General features: G+C 41.5%; 1 protein-coding gene across 1 annotated transcript; it reads left to right on the forward strand.

Annotated features, from left to right (window-relative positions):
- Positions 1-1969: 1969 nt before the first annotated feature.
- LOC134358443 (uncharacterized) lies at positions 1970-19827 on the forward strand. Its single transcript, XM_063070677.1, has 3 exons — positions 1970-2159; positions 13820-13945; positions 19287-19827. The coding sequence occupies exons 1-3, from the start codon at positions 2084-2086 to the stop codon at positions 19736-19738; spliced, it is 654 nt and encodes a 217-aa protein (XP_062926747.1). The 5' UTR covers positions 1970-2083; the 3' UTR covers positions 19739-19827.
- Positions 19828-20012: the final 185 nt, after the last annotated feature.

Consider the following 20012-nt stretch of genomic DNA (forward strand, 5'->3'; position numbering starts at 1 on the left):
TGTGTAACATGCTACGCTTTAGGAAAGATGTGAAACCTTCAGATACAATACAGAGGAGATGGGCTAGAATCTTTCCTGGGATAAGGTGTTAAGACCATAAGATATAGGAGCAGAATTAGACAATTTGGTCCATCAAGTGTGCTTCGCCATTCAATCATGGCTGATTTATTTTCCCTGTCAAACCTGTTCTCCTGCTTTCTCCGTTGACACTATTAACAATCAACTTCTGATTTAAATATAAGCCAACGACAGGCCTCTAGAGCCATCTGTGGCAATGAATTTCACAGATTCACTACCTTCTGGTTACAGAAATTCCTTCTTGTCTCTGTTTTAATGGGACATTAGACCACAGCTCCAATCTGCTGATCAAATTTGCAGATGACACGACTTTGATCAGCTTTATTTCTAGCCGTAATGAGACAGCCTACAGAGGAGAGGTTGGCACCCTGACACAGTGGTGCCAGGATAAAAACCTCTCCCTCAATGTCCAAAAAACAAAAGAGCTGATTGTGGATTACAGGAGGAACGGAGACAGGCTCGGCCCGATCAACATCAATGGGACTGCAGTTGAGAGGGTGAGCTGTTTCAAGTTCCTCAGTGTACACATCTCTGATGATCTCATCTTGACTGTACACACCAGCTTTGCGGCAAAAAAAGCACAACAGTGTCTCTTCCACCTCAGACGACTGAAGAAGTTTAGCATAGGCCCCCAAATCCTCAAGACTTTCTACAGGAGCACCATTGAGAGCATCCTGACTGGCTAGATCACTGGTATGGGAACTGCACCTACCTTGATTGCTGGGCGTTGCAGGGAGTGGTATGGACAGCCCAGTGCATCTGTGGATGTGAACTTCCCTCCATTGAGGACATTTATAGCAGCAGGTGCAGAAGGAAGGCCTGGAAAATCATTGGGGTCACCAGTCACCCCAACCATAAACTGCTTCAGCTGCTTCCATCTGGCAAACGCTACCGCAGCATTAAAGCCACGACCAACAGGCCACGGGGCAGCTTCTTTCTACAAGCCATTAGATCTTTAAGTTCACATGTCTGTACATTGCAACGGAGTCATAACACAAAGCTTTAAATAAATTCTATTCTCTTTTATTTCTATTTTACATTCTTCTATTTTGAGGATGTACCCTCTGGTAAGGGATTACAATTATGTGGAGAGACTGGTAAGGCTGAGTTGTGTGAACTCATGAAGGATATTGACAGAGATAATGGAGGGACTACTTCAAATGGCTGGAGAGTTCATGACAAAAGGGCAAAGGACTCTGTCAAAAGAACCTGAGGCAACATGACAGAGAGCTTCCATATACAATGATTGATTATCAATTGAAATGCATTGCCTGATAAGATGATGATACAGATTCACAAATAGCCTTCAGAGGAGAATTATGTAAATATACAAGTAAGTAAAATTACATTAGGTAGGTAGACAAGATTGAAAGTGGGACAAACATGATTGCTCTTTGAAAGAGCTCGTGCAGACTGATGGTCCAAATGAATCATTGTGTGTTTACTGTTCTGTGTTGGAAAGGATACGTGAGCAGTCTGCAGAAGGACATCGTGATTTATCTAAACGGAAAGAGCAATGACAAATGCAATTCAACATTGAAAATTGAGTAGTGTTAGGAACAACGAAGAAACTATTAAAAAAATGATAATTTTTAAAAGTGTATCAGGAATACAGAGACAAGGCGGCCAACATCATAAGTGTACTTATCATGTACTTTTATGTAAAAACAACAAATTTCACATTAGTGATAACAAATCTGATTCTGATTCTGTAGTTTTGGAGTAAATAGGATAAGCTGTTACTGACAGATTTCATTGCCAGCAGAGCCAAAGGCAACATGATTTTATTTTGTTTTGTTACACATTAACTTTTGGTTGTACAAAACCATGCGACACATTATCTCGCAGTTCTGCCTTGAATTGCTGATTTTGCAGCAGTCCACAGGTCAGCTCCTTCCCGAATTCCAAGCCCATACATTGCAGGACAGATGTCTGGAATGAGCTGGAGATCAGATCCTGGTGCACCTGACCTCCTCTGCCACCACTGGGCTCATTACTAAGCTTCATGCCGGGCATGCTGGTAAATATGGAAGAGCACCTTCACCTGAATGGGGTTGCTAACTTTGAAAATTTGAGTGTAGGTAAGCGTTTAGATCACTTAATTTTAAGCAAATCTATTAAAAGATTAATCATTTTGATATATTTTTAAATTTCCCTGATTATTTGAGACACTTAAAAGTACTTCAAAGGCCTTTGACTATCTATAGCAGGCTGTCAAAGGCCAACGGAACAGTTTGGGAATGGGGCCAAGGGACACTTGGACTTGAAAGCATACAGGAAGTGCAGGCGGTTGTCAAAGGGTGGTAGCAGCAGGCTCCATAATAATGTTCAAAAGCAGTTTGTAAAAATACTTGAAATGAAAATACACGTATTTGCATGTCTGGAGGGCGAATTGGTGTGAGGTAATCAAATATTTACAAAAAAATTTCCAGTTTGATCAACAAAGTGAACTTCTTTGGCAGTTCAAAGGTAATTCTAGCATTCAAATAAAGTGCATCTTAATAAAAGGAGCCCAATGCAGCGAAAAAAATCTCATCCACATGTTCCTACATTTGAAGCTCCATGTCAAGTCATTCAATTAGTATAAAAAGTCACATCTGAGGAAATTGACCCTGGTGGTTAGACAAAAAAGCAACTTAGGTGTGACTGAGTTGTGGCTGAAAGAAGTCCATAGTTGGGAGCTTAACATCAAAGGATATACTTTTTATCAAAAGGACAGGCAGGAAGGCATAGGTGGTGGTGTGCCTCTGTCGGTAAGAAGATGGAATTACATTTTTAGAAAGAGGTAACATAGGGTCAGAGAATGCTGAATCTTTGTGGGTAGAGTTAAGAAATTTCAAGGTTAAAAAAACCATTATGGTAATCATATAGGCCTCCAAATAATAGCCAAGATGTGAGGTTGAGATTACAAAGGGAGCTGAAAAGGCATGTAAGAAGGGTAATGTCACAATTGTAATGGGGGACTTCAATATGCAAGGGGATTGGGAAAATCAGGTTGGTGTTGGATTGCAAGAGAGGGAATTTGTTGTATGCCTATAAAATAGCTTTGCAGTGCAGCTTGTGCTTGAGCCTAATCAGGGAAAGGCTATCTTAGATTGGGTGTTGTGTAATAACCAGATCTTATTAGGGAGCTTAATGTAAAGGAATGCTTAGGAGGCAGTGATCATAATATGAGTGAATTTATACTGCAATTTGAGAGGGAGAAGCATCAGTCACATCTATCAGTATCACAATAGAATAAAGGGAATTACAGAAACAGGAGCGAGGAATTTGCCCAGGTGGATTGGAGGAGGATACAAGTGGGGATGATGGCAGAACAGAGATAGCTGAAGTTTCTGGGAATAGTTCACAAGGTGCAGGATAGAGATGTCCCACAGAGGAAGAAGTTCTGAAATGGTAGGGATAGGCAATCATGGCTGACAAGGGAAGTTAAGGACTGCATAAAAACCAAGGAAAGGACATATAAGGTCACAAAAGTGAGTGAGAAGTTGGATGATTGGGAAGCTTTTAAAATCTAACAAAAGGCAACTTAAAAGGCTATAAAAAGGAAAAAGATGAAATATGAGGGCAGACTAGCCAATATTATAAAGCAGGATACCAAAAGTTTTTTCAATTATATAGAGAGTAAAAGGGAGGTGAGAGTCAATATCGGACCACTGGAAAATGATGCTGGGGGTAGTGAAGGCGGACAAAGAAATGGCAGATGAGCTTAATGGGTACTTTGCATCTGTATTCACTGTGGAAGACACTGTGTGCCAGTGGTCTGTGAGTGTCAGGGAGAAGGAGTGAGGGCTATTGCTATTACAAAGGAAAAAACTCTAGGCAAAATGAAAGGTCTTAAGGTGGATAAGTCACCTGGGCCAGATGGGCTACATCCCAGAGTCCTGAGAGAGGTTGCAGAAGAGAAAGGCCAAGATCTTTCAAGAATCAATTGATTCTGGCTTGGTCCCAGAGGACTGGAAGATTGCAAATGTCACTCCCTTCTTTAAGAAGGGAGAAAGGCAAAAGAAAGGAAATTATAGGCCAGTTAGCCTAACCTCAGTGGTTGGGAAAGTGTTGGATTCTGTTATTAAGGATGAGGTTTTGGGATACTTGGAGACTAATGATAAAATAAATTAAAGTCAGCATGGTTTCTGTTAAGGGAAATCTTGCCTGACAAATCTGTTAGAGTTCTCCGAGGAAGTAACAAGCAGAGTGGACATAGAAGAAGCGGTGGATGTCACTTACTTGGATTTTCAGAAGGCGTTTGATAAGGTAACACTCATGAGACTGCTTAACAAGATAAAATCTCTAGTGTTATGTTCTTTGTCAATGATTTAGATAATGGAATTGATGGCTTTGAGGCAAAGTTTGTGGATAATATGAAGATAGGCAGAGGGGTAGGTAGTGCTGAGGAAGCAATGCAATTGCAACAGGACTTAGACAAATTGGAAGAATGGGCAAAACAGTGGCAGATGGAATACAGTGTTGGGAAATGTATGATAATGCATTTTGGTAAAAGGAACAATAATGCTGACTATTATCTAAATGGGGAGTAGGCTCAAACATCAGAGGTGCCAATGAACTTAGGAAGACTCCCAGAAGGTTAACTTACAGGTTGATTCTGTGGTAAAGAAGGCAAATGGAATGTTGGCATTTATTTCAAGGGGAATAGAATATAGAACTAAGGAGATAATGTTGAGCCTTTATAAGACACTGGTCAGGCTGCACTTGGAGTATTGTCAACAGTTTTGAGCCTCATATCTCAGTAAGGATATGTTACCATTGGAGAGAGTCCAGAGGAGGTTCACAAGGATGATTCCGAGAATGAAGGGGGTTAACATATGAGCAGCGTTTGGCAGCCTTGCACCTATACTCACCGGAATTTAGAAGAATGCTGGGAATCTCATTGAAAACTACCGAATGTTGAAAGGACTAGGTAAGGTCGATGCTGAGAGAATATTTCCTGTGATGGGAGTATCTGGAACTTAGAGGGCACAGCCTCAAAATTGAGGGGCCACCCTTTAGATCGGATATAAGGAGGAATTTTTAGCTGGAGGGCAGTAAATCTGTGGAATGTTCTGCCACTGACTGTGGTGGAAGTCAAATCCGTGGGTATGTTTAAGGAAGAAGTTGATTATTTCCTGGTTGGTCAGGGCATCAAAAGATATGGCGAGAAGGCAGGTGTAAGGAGTTGAGTAGGATCTGGGATCAGCCATGATGGAATGGGAGAGCAGGCTCGATGGGCTGAATGGCCTAATTCTGCTCCTACAGTACGTCCTAAGGTCTTATGGATTTGCAATCAGACTCTTAACTGGCCGCAGTTCTCTAATCACCTTTATCTTTGTTTCATGTCAGTTGTGCGGACTGCTTGCCAAATTCAGCAGCCTCACATGGGTCGTGTTCCGATGCTAATCTCCAAATATTCAGCTGTAGAATATAGAAATTGTCTGCAGCAGCTCAACTTCTAAACCAGGTTTCAATTTAAATCGGCCACGCCAGCACGGGAAACAGATTGCGCCAACAGTAATGGGAAAAGGTAGAGACTTCAACAGCTCCAGATTGTGAGACGCAAAGGAGAACACTTAGAATACACTCAATCGCTGCTATCAGGTGTACTCTGCTCCTGGGCCACCAATAGGGAGCTGTCAGACAATCACTACCCAAGGACAACCAAAACATGTTAAAGTTTGTTGGTGATAAAGTACTATTTTTTTAAAAGAAGGAGATGTAGAATTATTAAGCGATGAGGATCATTGTCTCAGTGCCAGCTATAATTTGCATCTAGTATATTTGAAGTTCCATGCACCAATGGTTCTCCAGTGATCACCCCTGTGATGTAACATGGTTGAGAAAATTGGGAATGCTAATTCCAACAACACGGCCACAACAACTTGAAACCCCACAGCCCAGAAAACATTTTAAGTTACTATCAGTGTCAAGTTCTCCAAGGTGCAAGTTGCAATATTATCCTGTGGTGAACTACACAGTTGCAGAAACAATAGCAAAGAACTGCGGGTTTCAAATCCGGATGCTGGTAGAGAATGTTATAATGTTATAATGTTATAATGATAAGGAGGAATACTTTTTTTCAGAAATGTTTGAATGGTCCTTTGAGAGGTTAAGGATTTAGAAACTCAGAACCCATCATCATCATGATTGTGGAATGAGCTTCCAGCAGAAGTGGTTGAGGCAGGTTCGATGTTGTCATTTAAAGTTAAATTGGATAGATATATGAACAGGAAAGGAATGGAGGGTTATGGGCTGAGTGCAGATCGATGGGACTAGGTGAGAGTAAGAGTTCGGCATGGACTAGAAGGGCCGAGGTGGCCTGTTTCCGTGCTGTAATTGTTATATGGTGATATGGTTACATCATCATTATCAGGTGCCATGCCCAGTTTGAGCTTTGACTGCCATGGCCCACACACTCCTGTTTCGGGTCAAGTGGATCAATTCATTGGTATTCATTTCCAGTTCTCTGGCTGCTGTCTCCATCATCATTTGTCTTTGTCTTCCTCTTGCTTTTTTCCCTTCAATCTTTCCCATAATTATTGTGCATTCTAACTCCTCTTTCCTAATCACATGCCCAATGAGGTCATGTTGCCTTTTCATGATCTCATACATTATTTCTCTTTTTGTGCTTGCTCTGTTCATGACATCCTCGTTAGATATTCCTTTCGTCCATGATATTCTTTGCATCCTCCTCAAAAACCACATCTCTGCTGCTTCAATTTCTTTCCTCATGTTACTAGATATTGACCAACATTCTGATCCATATTAAATAACTGGATAAACGTACCATTTCAATGCTCTGAGGCGGGTTGTCATGCCTAGTTTAGTGTTGGTCAGTATACTCTTCGTTCTCGTAAAGGTGTCTTTTGCCATCCCTATTCTTCTTTTGATGTCATGTTGCACCTGCCATCTGATGTCACCCAACTTCCTAAGTAGCAAAAGTTCTGTACTTCTTTTAGTCTTCCCCATTTATTCTCAGCCTGCAGATAGGATTCTCCTTCTTTTTGGCTATCACCATACATTCTGTCATTTTGCGATTCATTGATTGATCCATTTTTGCACTTTCTTCAACAACTATATCAATTAAGTTTTGTAGTTCTTCCTCCATACTTACAATTAGCACAGTGTCATCCGGATATCTAAAATTATTGATGTTTTCACCACCAACTTTGATTCCCAAGATGTCTCTTATTTTTTGTAGTATTGTTTCACTGTACGCATTAAACAAATCAGGGGAGAAAACACACCCTTGTCTAACGCCTCTCTTGATTTTCTTAAACTGACTCACTTCTCCATCTATTCTTACAGCTGCAGTTTGTTCCCAGTACGGATTTCTGATTAGGTGGAGGTCTTTCGAATCTAGATCTAGAGTTTCCTGTAATATTTCGAATAACTTAATGCGTTTCACTTTATCAAGTGCTTTTGTGTAGTCGATAAAACAAACAAACAAATCTTTTTGCACTTGAATAGCTCGTTCTGATAGTATCCTTAACATCAATATTGCGTTTCCTGTACCTTTGTCTTTCACAAAACCACATTGTTCTTTACCTACTTCAGCTTGTATCTTACTTTTAGCCCTTGTCATCAAAATTCTTAGAAATATCTTGGTGATATGACTCATTAAACTTATGGTCCCATGTAATTCACATTCTATTGCTCCAGGCTTCTTAGGAAGAGTGATAAATACTGATTTTTTCATCTCTTCTTCTATTATTCCAGTCTCATAAATGTCATTGATTAAATCAGTAAGTTTTTCAATTCCATAATCTTCAAGGGTGATAATTTGTTCTATTACTAATCCATCAGGACCTTCTGCCTTTCCTTTCTTCATCTTATTTATTGCATTATGAACTTCAGATTTTAAAAAACTTGGACCTTCAATGTTCTTCTTAATTTCTGGTTTTTCACCTCGATCGTCTTCAAACAATTCCTGAATACACTCAGTCCATCTGTTCATAATCTCATCTTTTTCCATGATAATAGTACCGTCCTTTGCTTTCAAACATCCACCTGAAGAGCAGAGGAGCTTTCTACCAGTCACTGATTCTTGAGACTTTGGCGAAAACATGTCCCACTAAGAAAAGTGCTAATTCTATTGAAAATGAATAACATTTCCTTATTTAAAATAATCAGGGTTGATCATCTGAGGGTCATTTGCACAAATGTAACATTTTTTCATATGTTTGTTTTTAATTTTGTAAATTATATGATTATATGATAGCCCAGTACCCACAAATCAGTTGTCCTCAGACAAGAGATCATCATTTCAATTTGATAAAAAAGTGTGAAAAAATCATTTAAAATGTATAATATATATGCCAGATGAAAGTGTAGAGTGAAAAACCTCTTTAAAACTAAAAGCAGTGAATTTTCAACAATATTTACTCTTATTTTGTGGTTGCTCAAAATGTGTCCCAAGTTTTTGTCAACACCATCAGATATTTGTAAAAAAGCAATAAAATCAGGCCACCACATGGTCATCTATATTCCTGAGGACCCTCTTTCCACCCTCCACATCTGCTAAATGCAACAAGGTCAAACAAGCTTCTGGAAATTTGCTATTTTGTTAATAATTTTTACATATTTATTGATGTTGCTACTGTCACAACCATGACGGGTCAACACTGTTTCTTTTGTATAGAAAGAATTATTTTAAATTATGACATAAATTTAAGCATTTTAAGTAGAGGCCAGAGGCAGCTAGCAACAGAGGGAAAACAAGATGTCTCCTGTGTAGAACTCATGCATGCCATATAAAAAAGTGTGTTTTTGTCACCACTGTCAGACGTCAAAACAGTCAGGTTTTCTGTCTGATGGTGGTGACACATAGTTTGGCGGTGTTGACAAAAACATCCAAATCATCCTCAATGGAGGCTTGAATATAATTTATGATCACACTAAATAGTAATATGACTTGTAATGTTTCATTAACCTCTTTATTTATAATATACATAACTTCCTCTTTATTTCTTCCACACACAAGCCTACAATATTTCCTTACTATATGTATCCCTAATGACTAAAACCATAAATGAATTTAGTTGCACCATTTCATAATCATAACATTTCACAAAATTAAACATAATTAAATTCATAGTAATTTCGCACAATTTCATAGCAATTCCATTAAATTCTGACCTTCCTTTTACGTATTTTAGGAAGTTATGGCTAGGCAGCAGCTATCAGTGGAGGAGCGAAGGAGAAGAAACAGGGAATACCAAAAAATGCAGAGAGAGAAAATATATAGTGAGCCAGAGTTAAAGGAGGAATACCTGAGAAAGGAAATGCAAGGATGAAAGAAGAGAGTAGAGTGTGGGAAGATAAAAACTATCAGTGATTTGAATGAATGGGAAAAGAGGAGTAAGAGGAAGGCGTGGAAACATAGACAGCAAAAGTCAAGAGAGCATATGAGAAAGGGCCGAGGATGCCCAGAAACTCCCCCAGATAGTCCATTGGATCAGGCTACACAGGAGCCAGCTCGCAGTAGGCAGTCTATAGCAGGGGAAAGGGAAAGAAAGAAAACAAGAGCAAGATACTTGAGAGAGATGAAAGCTTTGAAAAATAAACTTCAAGAGATAATAAAAGATAGGAACAAACTGAAAAAGCGTTGGCGACGAGAGCAAACAAGAAATAAAAAAACACAAGAATCACCAAGAAAAGAAAACAGAGCAGATGCTACAGAGAAGCAAACTCAAAAACCCCTCCATCAAGAAAACCCTGCTCTTCCATAACTGTCTCATTCAAGAATTTAATCAAAACAAAAATAATTTACAGTCGCCCTGCAAGTCTGCTCAAAAATCAAAGATCTTGACTCTGTCAGGCAGGGTTCTAAAGAAATATTGCCTAATACACCAGACAAAGCAGCTTGGGCTGACATACAACACACTGCGAAAGAGAAGTACTACTGACGAAAAACCCACTTACATTCAAACAATAACCCAGATGGTTCAGGATTTCTACCATAATGCGGCACAAATGACGACTGACAAACAGGACACGATGACACGTAAGAAAATAAAGCATCGGAGAAAGATTCTGACTGACACAATATTCAACCTCCACAGGGAGTTCATCAAAAAGGAACCAACTGTAAAACTCAGTTATTCCTCCTTCTGTGCTTTATGTCCATTCTATGTCACAGCACCAAAACCATCAGATTGAAAGACATGCCAATGCCAATACCGTGGGAATGCAAAGCTGACGTTTGAGGTCCTAAGAGCATATGATATTGTCAAGACTCGCAAATTGGAGGATAGTTTTGAACTTGTGTGTTGTTCTCAGACAAGCGAGGCATGTCTTCTGCGCTCCCGCACCCGGTGTCTCCACAAGCACACACTTCCCACCCCACAGCAAGATGTTGAGTGGCAGCAATGAGAATGAGCTCAGGACCAAACAGCAGATGGAATTCACTGCAATGCAAGACTTGTGAAGCTCAATGGCACACTGGCAGAGCTCATCAAACTGTGTGAAGACAAACTAAAGAGTGAAACAACAACATATGTGTGCTAGGTTCAGAACCAGTCCAGGGAATACAGGAGCATGATACGGAACTGCAATGAAAGCACTGTAAATGTGCATGTGGACTTTTCTGAGGCAGTCATGCCATTTTGGTCAGAATCTCCCACAGCTCAATCTGCACACTGGCACGTACTACACAAAAGAAGAGAAAGCAGGATTTTGTTCAATATCGGAATCCAAGTGATAAGATGCTTCTGCCATTTGGACTCACATGGAACCAGACCTCAGAGATATTCGTTTAAAATTTCCAAAAGTTGATACCATTCAATTTTGGTCAGATGGCCCCAGCAAGCAGTACAAAACCAAGAAGAACTTCTCTCTCCTCTGCAATGTCCCTCCAACACTGGTTTCCAGAGAACAACCTGGATATTCTTCACCACTTCACATGGGAAGGGAGTTCCGGATGGCATTGGGGGAACTGTGAAAAGGACTGCAGACAGCCTTGAACTAAGGGGGAATGACATTGTGGATGGCAAGATCTTTCATGAGATGGTTGGGAGAAGCCTTTGCAGTACTCAGCTCTATCAGATTGCTGAAGGTGACATGCAGAAATATGATGCACTCCTTTCTCAACCACTAAAACCTGTACCAGCAATGAGGAAAATCCATCAGGACATACCTTATGGAAACAGCATCCATTGCAGATCATTGTCATGTTTCTGCAGTGAGCCACAGATGTGCCAGTGTTTCAGCCCAACAACTTTTCAGTTGACTGAAAATACACATACCAGGGTACAGGCTGAGGAGAATGATGGCCCTACCACAATGGGAAAGAACAGAGGGCCTTTGGCAATGCTGATGGAGGAAATGGAGCAGGAACCCCGGAGTGGTCCTCACGGGACTACGACAGATATATCTGCTGGTGTCATTAATTGTGGAGATTGGCTGCAGTCATTTATGACCAAAACTGGTGGTTAGCAAAGGCTGTCACTGTGGATGCTCATCATCAAGATGTTCAAGTGGAGTTTTTCCACCCTCATGGGCCCAACACACGCCTCCATCCAAAACCAGGTGGAAAGGATATGTGCTTCATACCAGTTAGAAATATTCTGGTCAGACTGTTGGAGCCATCATCACCGGGTCATGCAAGCAGGACGAGGAAGATCTACGACCTGTCTGCTGAAGTCATTGACTTCATGGAGGAGGAGCATATTAATCGTCTACTTCCTAATAAAGCTGACTGAATTTTTCAAAGAATTTCAAGCCCAAAAATGGATGGAATTTTTTTTTTTAGTTCCTGGTGTGTTACCTGATATTTATGCTTAAACATTGCAGTTGTACTGTAGTTTTTATTTTGCTGTTTACCGTTGTTGTTAATATTTACAGAAGGATAAAATGTACATGACAAATTGTTATTTGTTGTACCAAATTGTTAAATGAAGTTGCTAAGCAAGGAAGCATTGACTTGAGTGGTGAAAAGGTTGGAATTGTTTGTTGTAACTAGGCCACTGCCACCATCGTCAGATGGAACTTGCCTTGTTTTAAATTAATAAGCTTACAATCTGTTTCTCCAAGACAGTTGATTTATTGAAGTAATTGTTTCTTTAAAATTAAAAATGTTTTTACGTCCAAAATTGTTATTTTGTATATTTAATGCTAATGATAAAAGTTGCATGATGTAAGAGTTTTTAAAGGAGTACATGTGAAATAGTATAAAAAATGAACAAAAGTGAATATTCAACATTTAACAGCATATACATGTACCTATGGTGTAGACACAATGATTTAAAAGCTCTAAATCTATATAAGACTAAATAAATAGGAATAATTAGCTTTTTACTGTGTGACTGTGTTGACAAAAACTAAGTAATGACAGGAAAAACACATATTTCATGAAAAAATTACAAAATCAGGAGGTTGCACCAAAATATTGCTTGATTGCTGAGATCTTGTTCTATAAACATATAAGTTTAAATTTCTTAACATTTAAAATTTTTTCTTTTCAAAATTAAAACCTGTTTTATCCAAATTCTCAAGAATCAGTGTAGTGATGTTCTTGATTTGATGGTGTAACCTTTTTGGATCAGTAATAGGGATTCTTTCTAATTGCTCACATTCCTGGTTTAACCATTCCTCTTTGGCTTTTTGACATAATCTTCCATTAGATTTCTGATTTCATCTATTATCCATTTATCCTCTGTGCTTTTTACCTTGTTAGGAATCACTGACTTTGCTGATTCTACCAAGGCATCCTTTAGAGAGTTAAGCAACACACATCAAAGTTGCTGGTGAACGCAGCAGGCCAAGCAGCATCTGTAGGAAGAGGTGCAGACGACGTTTCAGGCCGAGACCCTTTGTCAGGACTAACTTTAGAGAGTTAAACTTCATTTCTACATGATTGCTATCATCTTCAATAGATTCTATTTCTAGACTTTGAAATCTATTCCTTACTTCAATTGTAAATTTTTGTCTTAAGTTTTCTTCTTTAATTAATTGTGAGTAGTCAAGGGATTTTTCAGGTTTTTGCTTCTTTAGTTTTTCAAGTTTTACTTTTACATGACATATTACTAGGTTATGGTCACTATTACAGTCTGCACCTGGATATGTTTTGCATTGAGTCACTGAGTTTCTAAATGTTTGGTTTATAGTGATAAAGTCAATTTGATTTCTGGTGTTATCACCTGGACTTTTCCAGGTCCATAAGCATCTTGAATGGTTTTTAAAGTAGGTATTCATAATGACCTGATTATTCATCTTGCACCATTCTACCCATTTCTTGCCTCTTTCATTTCTTTCCCCGAGTCCAAATTTTCCTGTGGTATTTTCATCAGCACCTTGTCCTACTTTAGCATTTAGATCTCCCATGACAATAACAATATCTTGAGATTTGCATTCATTCTTTGCTTGTTCAAGCTCTTCATTGAATTTATCTATATCCTCATTTGTTCCATCTGTTGTTGGTGCATATACCTGTATAATTGCGAAATCAGATGGTTGTCCCCTGAACCTAACAAGGAGCACTCTTTCTGATATTGCCCAATGTCCTAAAACACTTTTTGCCATGTTTTCATCCATAAGAATTCCTACTCCATTAGTATGGGACATTCCACAAGAATAAATTAGTGTCTTATTTCTATTCTGACATGTTCCAGCACCTGTCCAACAAACTTCGCTAATTCCCATGATGTTAATATTTAGTCTTTCCATTTCATTTATCACATTGTCCAATCTTCCTGCTTGATATAGGGTTCTTACATTCCAAGTGGCAATAATTTTCTTTTGTTTTACTTAGATTTTATGAGCAGTAGCTTGATGATGGTCGGGGATCCCTTGCTGCCCAGAGTCAACCCTACCGAGCGAAGCATCTTCAGAATTGTCTTGAAGATCCTCTTGATGCTGTTGTTGTGCGATACATTTTGTGAGTTTGACCATGGTTTTAAACATAGAACATAGAACATAGAATAGTACAGCACATTACAGGCCTTTCGGCCCACAATTTTGTGCCGACCCTCAAACCCTGCCTCCCATATAACCCCCCACCTTAAATTCCTCCATATACCTGTCTAGTAGTCTCTTAAACTTCACTAGTGTATCTGCCTCCACCACCGACTCAGACAGTGCATTCCACGCACAAACCAGTCTCTGAGTAAAAAACCTTCCTCTAATATCCCCCTTGAACTTCACACCCCTTACCTTAAAGCCATGTCCTCTTATATTGAGCAGTAGTGCCTTGAGGAAGAGGCGCTGGCGAAATACTCTATCTAGTCCTCTTAATATCTTGTACAACTCTATCATGTCTCCTCTCATCCTCCTTCTCTCCAAAGAGTAAAGACATAGTTCCCTTAATCTCTGATCATAGTCTATACTCTCTAAACTAGGCAGCATCCTGGTAAATCTCCTCTGTACCCTTTCCAATGCTTCCACATTCTTCCTATAGTGAGGCGACCAGAACTGGACACAGTACTCCAAGTGTAGCCTAACCAGAGTTTTACAGAGCTGCATCATTACATCGCGACTCTTAAACTCTATCCCTCAACTTATGAAAGCTAACACCCCATAAGCTTTCTTAACTACCCTATCTACCTGTGAGGCAACTTTCAGGGATCTTTGGACATGCACCCCCAGATCCCTCTGCTCCTCCACACTACCAAGCATCCTGCCATTTACTTTGTACTCTGCCTTGGAGTTTGTCCTTCCAAAGTGTACCACCTCACACTTCTCTGGGTTGAATTCCATCTGCCACTTCTCAGCCCACTTCTGCGTCCTATCAATGTCTCTCTGCAATCTTCAACAATCCTCTACACTATCTACAAGACCACAAACCTTTGTGTCGTCTGCAAACTTGCCAACCCACCCTTCTACCCCCACATCCGGGTTGTTAATAAAAATCATGAAAAGTAGAGGTCCCAGAACAGATCCTTGTAGGACACCACCAGTCACAACCCTCCAATCTGAATGTACTCCCTCCACCACGACCCTCTGCAGGCAAGCCAATTCTGAATCCACCTGGCCAAATTTCCCTGGATCCCATGCCTTTTGACTTTCTGAATAAGCCTATCGTGTGGAACCTTGTCAAATGCCTTAGTAAAATCCATGTAGATCAGATCCACTGTATTACCCTCATCTATATGCCTGGTCACCTTCTCAAAGAACTCTATCAGGCTTGTTAGACATGATTTGCCTTTCACAAAGCCATGCTGACTGTCCCTGATCAGACCATGACTCTCTAAATGCCTATAGATCCTATCTCTAAGAATCTTTTCCAACAGTTTTCCCACCACAGACATAAGGCTCACTGGTCTATAATTACCCGGACTTATCCTTTCTATCTTTTTTGAACAAGGGGACAACATTCGCCTCCCTCCAATACCCCGGTACCATTCCTGTGGACAACGAGGACATAAAGATTCTAGCCACAGGCTCAGCAATCTCTTCCCTCGCTTCGTGGAGCAGCCTGGGGAATATTCCATCAGGCCCCGGGGACTTATCCGTCCCAATGTATTTTAACAACTCCAACACCTTCTCTCCCTTAACCTATTACAATTTTTTGAGTAAATTACAAGTAGGCTAGACAAGGGAGATGCAGTGGATGTTGTATATTTGGATTTTCAGAAGGCCTTTGACAAGGTGCCACACATGAGGCTACTTAACAAGATTTTCCCATGGAATCACAGGAAAGTTACATACGTGGATAGAACATTGGCTGATTGGCAGGAAACCTAGAGTGGGAATAAAGGGATCCTATTCTGGTTGGCTGCCAGTTACCAGTGGTATTCCACAGGGGTCTGTGTTGGGGCCACTTCTTTTTACATTGTACATCAATGATTTGGATTATGGAATAGATGGCTTTGTGGCTAAGTTTGCTGACGATACGAAGATAGGTGGAGGGGCTGGAAGTGTTGAGGAAACAGAGAGTCTGTAGAGAGACTTGGATAGAATGGAAGAATGGGCAAAGAAGTGGCAAATGAAATGCAATGTTGGAAAGTGTATGGTAATGCACTTTGGCAGAAGAAATAAATGGGCAGACTATTATTTAAATGGGGAGAGAATTCAGAGTTCTGAGATGCAACAGGACTTGGGAGTCCTTGTACAGGATACCCTTAAGGTTAACCTCCAGGTTGAGTCGGTGGTGAAAAAGGCGAATGTAATGTTGGCATTCATTTCTAGAGGAATAGAGTATAGGAGCAGGGATGTGATGTTGAGGCTCTATAAGGCGCTGGTCAGACTTCACTTGGAGTACTGTGAGCAGTTTTGGTCTCCTTATTTAAGAAAGGATGTGCTGACATTGGAGGAGAGGGTACAGAGAAGATTCACTAGAATGATTCCGGGAATGAGAGGATTAACATATGAGGAACGTTTGTCCGCTCTTGGACTGCATTCCTTGGAGTTTAGAAAAATGAGGGGAGACCTCATAGAAACATTTCGAATGTTGAAAGGCATGGACAGAGTGGATGTGGCAAAGTTGTTTCCCATGATGGGGGAGTCTAGTACGAGAGGGCATGACTTAAGGATTGAGGGGTGCCCATTCAGAACAGAAATGTGAAGAAATTTTTTTTAGCCGGAGGATGGTGAATCTATGGAATTTGTGGCCACGGGTGGCTGTGGAGGCCAAGTCATTGGGTGTATTTAAGGCAGAGATTGATAAGTATCTGAGTAGCTAGGGCATCAAAGGTTATGGTGAGAAGGCAGGGTTGTGGGACTAAATGGGAGAATGAATCAGCTCATGATAAAGTGGCGGAGCCGACTCATGGGCTGAATGGCCGACTTCTGCTCCTTTGTCTTATGGTCTTATAATATCAACATGCTCCAGAACATCAACCTCACTCATATTGTCCTCACCGTCATCAAGTTCCCTCTCATTGGTGAATACCGAAGAGAAGTATTCATTGAGGACCTCGCTCACTTCCACAGTCTCCAGGCACATCTTCCCACCTTTATCTCTAATCGGTCCTACCTTCACTCTTGTCATCCTTTTGTTCTTCACATAATTGAAGAATGCCTTGGGGTTTTCCTTTACCCTACTCGCCAAGGCCTTCTCATGCCCCCTTCTTGCTCTTCTCAGCCCCTTCTTAAGCTCCTTTCTTGCTTCCCTAAATTCCTCAATAGACCCATCTGATCCTTGCTTCCTAAACCTCATGTATGCTGCCTTCTTCCACCTGACTAGATTTTCCACCCCACTTGTCATCCATGGTTCCTTCACCCTACCATTCTTTATCTTCCTCACCGGGACAAATTTAATCCCTAACAGCCTGCAAGAGATCTCTAAACATCGACCACATGTCTATAGTACATTTCCCTGCAAAAACATCATCCCAATTCACACCTGCAAGTTCTAGCCTTATAACCTCATAATTTGCCCTTCCCCAGTTAAAAATTTTCCTGTCCTCTCTGATTCTATCCTTTTCCATGCTAATGCTAAAGGCCAGGGAGCGGTGGTCACTGTCCCCCAGATGCTCACCCACGGAGAGATCTGTGACCTGACCCAGTTCGTTACCTAATACGTACTAGATCTAGTATGGCATTCCCCCTAGTCGGCCTGTCAACATACTGTGACAGGAATCCATCCTGGACACACTTAACAAACTCTGCCCCATCTAAACCCTTGGAACTAATCAGATGCCAATCAATATTAGGGAAGTTAAAGTCACCCATGATAACAACCCTGTTATTTTTGCACCTTTCCAAAATCTGCCTCCCAATCTGCTCCTCTGTATCTCTGCTGCCACCAGGGGGCCTATAGAATACCCCCAGTAGAGTAACTGTTCCCTTCCTGTTCCTGACTTCCACCCATACTGACTCAAAAGAGGATCTTGCTACATTACCCACCCTTTCTGTAGCTGTAATAGTATCCCTGACCAGTATGCCACACCTCCTCACCTTTTCCTCCACTCTCTATCCCTTTTAAAGCACTGAAATCCAGGAATATTGAGAATCCATTCCTGCCCTGGTGCCAGCCAAGTCTCTGTAATGGCCACTACATCATAATTCCATGTATGTATCCAAGCTCTCAGTTCATCACCTTTGTTCCTGATGCTTCTTGCATTGAAGTACACGCACTTTAGCCCTTCTACCTTACTACCATTACACCGTTTATTCTGCTTCTCTTTCCTCAGAGCCTCTCTGTATGTTAGATCTGGCTTTACACCATGCACTTCTTTCACTGCTCTATCGCTCCGGGTCCCATCCCCCTTGCAAATTAGTTTAAACCCTCCCAAACCATGCTAGCAAACCTACCTGCAAGGATATTGCTCCCCCTCGAGTTCAGGTGCAACCCATCCAATCTGTACAGGTCCCACCTTCCCCAGAAGAGATCCCAATGATCTAAAAATCTAAAACCCTGCTCCCGGCACCAACTCCTCAGCCACACATTCAACTGCCATCTCCTCCAATTCTTACCATCACTGTCACGTAGCACTGGCAGCAAACCTGAGAACGCCACCCTTGAGCTCCTGTTCTTCAGCCTTCTGCCTAGTTCCTGAAACTCACACTTCAGGACCTCATCCCTCTTCCTGCCTACAAGTATCACGACTTGTTGGTACCAACAAGTATCACGACTTCTGGTTGCTTTCCCTCTCGTACCAGAATGTCGTGCACCCGGTCAGAGATATCCTGGACCCTGGCACCCGGGAGGCAACATACCATGCGGGTGTCCTTCTCACGTCCACAAAATCTCCTGTCTGCTCCCCTGACTATAGGGTCTCCAATGATGACAGCTCTCCTCTTCTCCGTCCCATCCTTCTGCACCACAGGGTCAGACTCAGTGCCAGAGGCCCTGCCACCGTGGCTCACCCCTGGTCGGTCATCCCCGCCAACAATATCCAGGACAGAAAACTTATTATTCAGGGGAATGGCTACAGGGGTGCTCTGCACTACCTGTCTACTCAATTTCGCTTCCCCCCTCACCCCCCGACTGTCACCCAACGACCTGCCTCCGGCGGCCTAGGTGTGACTACCTCCCTGTAGTTCTCATCTATGACTGCCTCATTCTCCCTTATGAGTCGAAGGTCATTCAGCTGCTGCTCCAGGTTCCTTACACGGTCTTCCAGATCGCCCAGCCATATGCACTTCTGGCAAATGGTTTTCTTAGCAAATGGATTCTAGGAAACCTAATATCTAGCAACGGTGGTTTGCTATTGCCTTCTGTTGGGTGAACTAAAGAAATCGCCATTTCTCTTCCCAAATGGGCAGGAGGAGAAGATGGCGGCGCAACGCAGCACGCGCGGCCTCTCCAGTGAAATGATATCATATTTGTTAAATAGGGGCCATACACAATTCTGATTTGATGGAGACAGACGTGAGAAGCATGGAGGAACATCTAGCGAAACTTCTGAAATGCCTGGTTCGCTGCCGCTGCTACTGTGCGATCATGAATCTCTGGAGGGAAGGCCCCAAATCCTCAGCTTTTCCTGTTGCTGGTGGCTGGGGCCGGGGTCGAAACGCTCTGCAGAGATGGTGCTTGGTGCTCGGTGCTCGGTGTCGGAGGGCTGGTCAGAGGCTCAAAGTTTTCGAACGACTCAGAGTCGGATTGTGGTCGGGTGCTTCCAGGATGCTGCATCGACAAGTTTGCGGCACTGGAAGCTCATGGAAGGGAGAGTTTTCTTCCTTCTCCTGTCTGCGTGAGATGATGGGACTTTCGAGAGACTTTGAACTTTTTTTACCGTGCCCATGGCCTGTTCTACATCAAGTTATGGTATTGCTTGCACTGTTGTAACTATATGTTATAATTATGTGGCTTTTGTCAGTGTTTTAGTCTTGGTCTGTCTTGTGTTTCTGTGATATCATACCGGAGGAACATTGTATCATTTCTTAATGCATGCATTATTAAATGACATTAAAAGAGGACTGCGTGTCCTCATAATCTAATCTAATCAAATGTTCATCCACCTGTACTATAGCCATTGACATTTGAGGTCCTAGCTCATCTGCCTTCTCCATCGTAGTTCAGTTACTGAACCTGCCAGATTTGCCGTTGGCCTTCGCTCGTA

This window comes from Mobula hypostoma, chromosome 2, assembly GCF_963921235.1.
Source record: "Mobula hypostoma chromosome 2, sMobHyp1.1, whole genome shotgun sequence".
Lineage (NCBI taxonomy): Eukaryota > Metazoa > Chordata > Chondrichthyes > Myliobatiformes > Myliobatidae > Mobula > Mobula hypostoma.

What these genes read in the sequence shown, in the direction of transcription:
- LOC134358443 (XM_063070677.1), top strand. Translation starts at nt 2,084, where the DNA reads ATGCCGGGCATGCTGGTAAATATGGAAGAGCACCTTCACCTGAATGGG. An exon ending in CTTTGAAAATTTGAGTGTAG is followed by an intron (nt 2,160 to 13,819) that starts GTAAGCGTTTAG and finishes TGTTTTACTTAG; the next exon opens with ATTTTATGAGCAGTAGCTTG. An exon ending in GTTGTTGTGCGATACATTTT is followed by an intron (nt 13,946 to 19,286) that starts GTGAGTTTGACC and finishes TTTGTTAAATAG; the next exon opens with GGGCCATACACAATTCTGAT.